Here is an 8,689-nt window from a genome sequence, read left to right on the forward strand (position 1 = left end):
CCACCCCCATACCTCTCAAGACACACATAATGTGGCTGCAGAGAAGACAGGAACAAAGAACAAACAGCTCTGGTGGCTGGAATCTGGAGGACATGTGCGGTGCTGAATGGGAAGCTTTAGATGACCTGTTACAGCACAGGGGTTAAGCACTAAGAATATAAAATGAGCAGATGTGGAGCTACGCCCCACTTCCATTACTTCCTACAAGCATAATCTTGGGCAAGTTACCTAACCCCTCTGTGTCTCAGTAAACTGGGAACAAAAACAGTACCTACCACAGGAAAAGCACTTAGCACAGCTCTGGCACACAGTAGGCATTAAATAGATGACAATAATCAGAAGACAAACAAGGAGACTAAGAACCTGGGAGCCAGAGCAGGGAAGCATCCCAAAAGTCCTAAAAAGGATTGACAAAAGACAGGGGGAGGGGGAATAAATTCTCCTTCCACTATAATTCCACCCAGTCTTGGCTCTCCTCTAACCCATACGCAAGGGGTTCATGGTGAGCAAGACACCTTTGATTCTGTTTCAGAAGCGGTTGATATCTCTGTCCTATAGCTTCCCAAGCACTCTAAAACAATGATGAATATTAACTAACCAACAAGTGTTTAGGGCTAGGTACTATTTAAAGTGCTTTTTATGCATTATCACTTAATCCTCACAACACCCGTTGAGATGCTATTATTATTCTATTTACAAGGAGAATGCTTCTGAAGCTTAGAAAGGTTTTAAAAATGTCCAGAGTCACAAAGTGAACAGGTGGGGTGACAGGGTGCTGATTTTTAAGGCACTACAAAGCTCTGAATCCACCATTCAACTCAGACTAAGGTAACTGAACTACTGCAGAGAGTAGCCACAATACATTGGGTTGGCCAAAAAGTTCATTTGGGTTTATCCTACCAAAAACCTGAACAAACTTTCTGGCCAACTCAATAGCTTAATAAAGCTTGAATTAAAGAGGAATTTCTCTCTAAGCCATAGCTAACCAGAATGGCCAGTGCTCACATCCCATTCTCATTTCGCCCCTAGTCATTCAGAGCTCTAGGAAACCACTGCTCCCCAGTCCAGGTATTAAAACATCTGTTCTATCTCGCCATGTGCTCTTTCCTGCCCTTCACTACTTAATTTAGAATATTCAAAATTGATACTTGAGAACTTTTTAAAAAAGCATTTACCTCTAAAAAAAAAAAAAATGAAGTTACTCAGGTTTCCATAAAAATAACCAAAACTAAAATGAAAGTTTCACCATGGGACAAACTGTCGGATGTGATTACTATGTGCTATCTGGGCAAGCCAGACAGAGCCCGGAAGTAGTCTGTTTCCTGAGCCTGTTCTATAAATTGCTACTCAAGTAGGACTATGACATACTTCATTTCTTAGGCATGTTCCTTTGCTATTTTAAGTAACTTAAATGATGCAGAAGCTTATAAGTTACAGTTTGATAAAAAGTTTATTTATCTGCTAGGTTATTACATCTTAAATACTACTTTGTAGTTTATCAAAAAAGGAAGGGATTCCTCCTAGGACCTTCTAAACTGGATTGTTATCAAGTCTTGTTTTAGAAGTATATGGCCATTATTCAAATATGTGACCAGAATAACTCAGAAAAAATGAAATTAGCATTCCTCCTTCTAGTTTATAGACATATGGGCACATGCTATGAGGGAGCAGTCAATCACTTGATGGCATGGGACCAAGGCTTTTTTTACATGGGTTGATTTACCGACTACAGAGCTTTTTTTTTTTAAATAAAGATTACAATCTTAAGCAAGTAGGCAGTGCATATAAACCTCCAACAGTGCATAAATTCTGTAGGTCTGAGTAATTCAGTAACTCAGAGGTAGAGGTCATCATTATTGTTGTTTAGTCACTAAGTCACGTTTTGCAAGCTTGTGAACTGTAGCCCACTGGGCTCCTATGTCCATAGGATTTCCCAAGCAAGAATACTGAAACGGGTTGCCATTACTGCTCTTTATAATACTTGATATCATCACCAGTTTTCATTTTTTTCACCTGAATTGATCTACTGAATGGGAAGGCTGTGTTTTTTATTTAGACTACAAACATAAGAGCCAAGCATACACGGTATCTAAACCACCAACAAGGTATTAATTCAATAAATCTGAGTAGCTCCAGGTTAACCCATGTAGGGGTGTCATCCTCTCCTTTATAATGCTTGGCATTTATGTATTACTCTAATGCTGACTAAGGCATCTTACCTTACACGTATCTCTGATTTGGGATCATTCGTAATTTTACTGTGACCAAAGTTCAAACCCTACTGAAGAGTAAGTATTACAATTTATCAAAACTTACAGTCTGAATCATTTTGCTATCATTCAAGTTTATATCACATATAACTTCTGCTGATCTGTAACCTCAGTGATATCTGGTACATGAGAAGAGAGTGTAAAAATCACATTAAGAGAAGTTTCCAATTTTATAATAAATGGATATCGAGTACTACATCATGTATCAGGATTCATGCCAAGTTCTGAAACACAGCTTTTACCAAAGCTTTAAGGTAAGGGAACTAGGAAACTTCTGCAACATCTGACAAACAATATCCAAGAGTTTTACACTCATGAAAGCACCATTTTCTACCTTTCTTACACAACATGTCAAAAGAAATTAAAGCCAAAAGATAAAAAATAAAAGTGCAAACAACACATGAGCTATACTTGTGTGTTTTTCTAGGAAACGTAAGTAGCATCTCGCTGAAGGAAGCTGCTTTCAAATGTTGATATAAGGCACATCCTTATCAATTTTTATGAACCAATTAAAATTCAAACATAAGTGTCTAACTCAACTCCCTGATAAAATGAGCTGTACACTTCAGTAACAAGCCTGTAATGTGCACGCTGATTCCTCATGTGTCTGAAGGCCACTTCAATTGCCTGCCTTTATAGTCTTTCAGAATCCAGTCTCTGTGAACTTTTTATAACAATATAGTTCTGCCAAGGCCACACGTACACAAATATCTGAACAAAAAAGCTATTTCTGGGGACTTTCCTGGTGGTCCAGTGGTTAAGAAATCTGCTTTCCAATGCAGGGGACACAGGTTCAATCCCTGGCAGGGAGCTAAGATCCTGCATATTGTGGGGCAGCTAAACCCGCTTGCTGCAATTAATATTCGAAGCAGCCAAATAAATAAATTAAAATTTAAAAAAAGAGAAAGCTGTTTTTATGTATCATCTTTCCAGAAATACCTGATTTCACAGGAGGAAAAAAAAAATCCATTTCTTATATTAAATAGAAAATTCTGAGTTAAATCAAAGGAAAACATCTCCATCCAAAGGGCCTGCTGCTGCTGCTAAGCAGCTTCAGTTGTGTCCGACTCTGTGCGACCCCACAGACAGCAGCCCACCAGGCTCCCCCGTCCCTGGGATTCTCCAGGCAAGAACACTGGAGTGGGTTGCCATTACCTTTTCCAATGCATGAAAGTGAAAAGTGAAAGTGAAGTAGCTCAGTCATGTCTGACTCTTCGAGACCCCATGGACTGCAGCCTACCAGGCTCCTCGGTCCATGGGAGTTTCCAGGCAAAAGAGTACTGGAGTGGGGTGCCATTGCCTTCTCTGAAAGGACCTACATTACTGAATTTATTACATAAAAGGTCTTTTATTATTTGTCTTTATTGAAGAGACACATTCTAAATCCTGAAAGAAAAGGCAGAGGGAGACAACTAAATAGAAATCTAGACAAGCTGGTCAAGAGAAAGTGAAGGGAAAAAGAGAGTACCTAGTGGGCCAGCACAAGCATGGCGAGGAGGGTGGAGAGGAACTGTGTTCAAGAGATGAGGAGTTCAGATACCGTGTCACCAGCAAGCCAAGGGGGAGCAAGATGTGCGCCCGGAGGAGTAAACAGCCGTCAGGTCACATGCAGATCACCAGTGCACAGTGACACAGGCCATCCTCCTCATTCACTGGGTTCTGTTTTGAAGATGAAATCATGAATTCAGCCTGGCAAATATTAAGTGCACGCTATCCACAGAACAACTAGGCAGAGACAACCCATGGTTGTCAAAATCACTATCCCTAAAAAATAAATAGAACCACTATTCATGCCTAATTTTACCACGAAAACATGACTGAATGGTTAATTACAGAGTAAGAAGGACAGAATTAAGAGAGAACACCTGGCATCTATGGACGGACAGTTTTCCACTGAGAGGCTTTCTACTATAATGGAAAACGGTATCTCCAAGCCTGTTTCCTCATCTGTAAAACAGAAAGGCCATCAGCTCCCTTGTAGGGTTACCTGAGGAAATTTTAACCTCTTTTCTGGAGAAAGCTCCACCGCTGTTATCAAAGGCTGGAAGGCTTATTGGGTGGCTGAGAGATGGGACTAGAAGTTTTGTTAGATCAGAAAAGATGTCACGATCATGACTCCAAATATTTATGAGTAGGCTGTTGTTGTTTAGTCACTAAATAGTGCCTGACTCTTTGCGAAACTATGGACTGTTGCTCACCAGGGTCCTCTGTCCATAGGATTTCCCAAGCAAGAATACTGGAGTAGGCTGTCATTTTCTTCTCCAGGGGATCTTCCCAACCCAGGGATCGAACCCTCATCTCCTGCACTGGCAGGCAGATTCTTTACCATTGAGCCGCAATGGTATGGTATTTATTTTATGGTTGCCATGTGCCAACCATTAAATTAAATGCTTTACATACATGAGCCCATTGAATCTTCACAACAATCCTGAGGAGACACTATTACCACATCCATTTTATGGATGAGGGAACTGAGGCAAGTTCCCTACTAAGAAGCCCAAAATCCCTCTGAAAGGCAGTACAAACACAGATGCCTCTTATACAACTGAGAAAAGAGTGATCATTTATTTCTGGAGATAATACACAGATTTTAGGAGAAAAGAAAGGATGGAAGAAGAGAGGAAGGAAGGAAGACTACAGTTATAAACGGGAGAAAGACTGCTATAAAATCTGACCACAAAAACACCCCTTAGTGATCAAACCTTAGACAGTGGAACAAAAACCTGTCTCAATACCATGGTCTGCTCATAACCAATTCTTGCTTTAGATTCTGTGGCCCTGGTCTTTTACTTTCCAGAAAGTTTTGTTTTGTTTGATCATTTCTGTACTCCTGGTTCCTCAACCTTATCAGGGAACTGTAGTGTTGGAGAAGACTCTTGAGAGTCCCTTGGACTGCAAGGAAATCCAACCAGTCCATTCTGAAGGAGATCAGTCCTGGGATTTCTTTGGAAGGAATGACGCTAAAGCTGAAACTCCAGTACTTTGGCCACCTCATGCGAAGAGTTGACTCATTGGAAAAGACTCTGATGCTGGGAGGGATTGGGGGCAGGAGGAGAAGGGGACGACAGAGGATGAGATGTCTGGATGGCATCACTGACTCGATGGACTTGAGTCTGAGTGAACTCCGGGAGTTGGTGATGGACAGAGAGGCCTGGCGTGCTGTGATTCATGGGATCGCAAAGAGTCGGCACGACTGAGCGACTGATCTGATCGGATCTGATCTGAGGGGTCAGAGAAAAAGCTCCAGAGCAAGCTCCAGTGCTGGTTGTGTCCTCTATCAACTTATCAGCTTGTGCACTGCGGGAGCAAGATATAAACTCTCTACATCTCAGTTTCTTACAAGTAAAATAAGGATAATATTAACAATAACCCTGTCTTACAGGATTGTTATGATAATTAAAGTGACACAGTACCTAAACTATTATTATTACTACCTAATTCCTCTAACAGAAATATACCCAAAATCTATGGTGCTACAAATTTATTTGGAAGTTGGTTGTCTAGAAAATTGAATGCTTTCCTTCTGAAAAACATTTCAAGTGGGGACCCTCTCTCTGTCTTACTGTACTTTCCTAGTGAAATCCCTAGTGGAGCTTTGCAACTCTGCCTAACTGTTCTGGCACTCTATGGCAGTCACCATACAGTTAGCAGTGATACTTATAAAGAAGTGGCATTCTCTTGCTTAAAATGTCTCAAGAGCTCCATATTGCCTACTAATAGAGAATCCAATCTTCTTCATATGGCACACAGGGCCCTCTACAATCTGGCTTTATCCTGTTCCTAGTCTCAATAACACCTCTGAATAGCTAGAGCCACAGCCAATAATTCATTTCAACCTAACTAGCCATGTGTTTCAGGAGACTACATGCCGCTGTGTGTGCTTTCCCTGTGTCTGAGAAAACTGCGCTGTCTACCCCCAGACTTAGAAAATTAAGGCCCTGATGAAATGATTCCTTATTTATATTCAGCAAGAAAACTTACTTAGTACCAAAATGTATAAGGGAGGCCCCATGAGAATAAAGATAAAGAAGACATGTTCCAGCACTTGAACGACTTGTATCCATAAGGAGAAAGACACGTTAAAATAAAAATAATCATACAGTATGAAGTTTATGTATAAGACAGAAGGAAGCAATGCCTCGACTGGGTTCTACAGGATATGGATTTCTCTGTCTCCATCCTTATTGTTAACTGGACCAGGATCATGAGAACTACCTTTGTAACCACCTCTCAATATATTAAGGAGCAATCTCTGAGCAGAAGATCAGGGGTCGTCTGCGATCCCATGTAACCTGAGAAGCCAGTGCCAAGAACGATGGGAAAGAGTGGCAGCATGGGCATATCATAGTCGAAAGCCTCAAAATACATTTCCTTCCTTTCAGTATAAACGTCTCTGAAAAAACATCTTTATCAACCGCTACTTTTATTTATTCTACTTTAACCACCTACGGTTTCCTCACTAGTATCCCATCCCTAATTCCCCAACACACGCACGCACCTACTGCACAAGAAAATTCAAGTATACCGGCCGTCTTCGTCTCTCCGCCTTTCCATCCTTGCTCCTTATAAGCCTCTCTCGGACTTTCCCTCCTTGCTCCCTAGGAGACCCAACTCATTCTTGTAATTTTAAATATCGCCCTTCCTTTCGCCCCTTGCTACCGTAAGCCTCCTTTTTTTCTTTTTTTCTTTTTTTTCCGCTGCTGCTATAAAAAAAGCAACAGACTCATCTTGCTTACAAGAAGTTAATTACAGTGACAATGAAAATGTCTAATAAACTAAGTTGGAGGCTTTAACACGCGACAGCGACCTTCCTTCCCCTGAACACCACTTTCTCAAACCTTCTCACACGGAGCCAAACTCGCCCCTTTGCCGTCCTGGGGAGATGAAATTCGGGATGCCAGAGGGAAATTCACTCGCACCCCCTGCTCCCGCAAACTCAGCCCGGCCTTTTCTCTGAGTAGCCAAAGCTCAGCCCAAGTAGGTTACCTTCATTATCGGAAGCGTCTTTGTCCTTATCTTCCAGCTCCGATGCTACAGACGCGACTACCATTTTCATCCTCTTCTTCCTTAGTGAAATTTTCAGCTTTTTCCCCGCACTCACACGTGAGTCTCCAACGGCCGCTGCCATGATTCCTAACCGGAAGCGTTCAGTTACATTTGCGTCCGGCAGTAACACAGGGAACTTCGGCATCTAGTTCTGACGAAACAAGGTTCCAGTAAAGCAAAGTTCCGGTGAAACAAGGTTCCGGGGCGGGGCCATCTAACGGGAGTTCTCTGGCTGGAGCTTCAGAATTCGGGGGAAGAGGACTTGTTGGTTGTCTTCCCGAGCTACCGGCTCCAGTAAAAAAAAAAATAATAATGAAAAACAAAAAAAAATCAGTGAGTGTAAGTTCTCCTCCGAGTCTGCCAGCTCGCCCTGGTCCTGGCCCTCCGCCCCACTCTGACCCCAACCCGACCCTGCTGCTGCTGCTGCTGCTGCTAAGTCGCGTCAGTCGTGTCCGACTCTGTGCGACCCCATAGACGGCAGCCCACCAGGCTCCGCCGTCCATGAGATTTTCCAGGCAATAGTACTGGCGTGGGCTGCCATTGCCTTCTCCGGATTAACCCCTGAGTGGCTTTCAATTACACACCGACAAGAATCTGGATTTCTTCCCTGGGGTCCTGGGTGTGAAGCACTCCAGCCCCATCCTCCTGCCTCGGACCTAGCTCCGCCCGGTAGGCTTGCGGCGCCCTCCCGCGCGGTGTAGACCGAGGCTGGAACAGCTCTGCCCTTGGCAAGATGCCCCTGCCTCCCTCCCGAGGCCGGCTTCTCCCTGAGGTCAGCCTTTGTCACCTGTTTTCCCAGCCCCGCTTTCCCCAAAGCTGCTACCACAATCTGCCGCTATTCCTTTTCCCTGACTTGTCGGCTCCTTCTCAGTAAGGACCACATTTCATTCACCATCCTGCCCCCAAGCCAGCAATGGGAACCTGGCCCAAGGTAGGAACTCAGACATACATTATTAGAAGCGATAAATGAATGAACGACAAATACCATTCACAAAGTTAATAAGTCGAAAGGATAATGTAACATATTCTTACATTGTGTTCTATAGGCCGGGCATAGTCTAAAGGCTTTCTGTAAGCTTAGCATTTTCTTGGAAGAGCATTCTTGGTTTTTTTAATACCCAAAATTTCTAAAGGGGGAGGGAGCACACTTTTTCTTTGGGTGCTGTATCTCTCTACTTCTTTTAACTGCTATTACTATATTCTTTAGAGTTCTCTTCACTTATTAGCGCAGTCCCTTGCTATTACGATCCTCTGTGGAATCACGGGATCTTCCCAACTCAGGGACTGAACCCAGGTCTCCTACATTGCAGGCGGATTCTTTACTGTCTGAGCCGCGGGGCTCAAACTTATATTAAAATGTATAATCAAATTCC

General features: G+C 42.8%; 1 protein-coding gene across 1 annotated transcript in view; it reads right to left on the reverse strand.

The window, feature by feature from the left end:
• Positions 1 to 7,460, reverse strand: part of RRP15 (ribosomal RNA processing 15 homolog (S. cerevisiae)) — a 55,264-nt gene extending 47,804 nt beyond the window's left edge. Inside the window, exon 1 of the mRNA XM_010853275.1 lies at positions 7,257 to 7,460. Within this exon, the coding sequence (XP_010851577.1) occupies positions 7,257 to 7,398 (142 nt within the window). The 5' untranslated portion in view covers positions 7,399 to 7,460. The remainder of the gene's footprint in view (positions 1 to 7,256) is intronic.
• Between the last annotated feature and the right edge of the window lie 1,229 nt (positions 7,461 to 8,689).

Source organism: Bison bison, unplaced genomic scaffold (assembly GCF_000754665.1).
Source record: "Bison bison bison isolate TAMUID 2011002044 unplaced genomic scaffold, Bison_UMD1.0 scf7180017864325, whole genome shotgun sequence".
Classification (NCBI taxonomy): domain Eukaryota; kingdom Metazoa; phylum Chordata; class Mammalia; order Artiodactyla; family Bovidae; genus Bison; species Bison bison.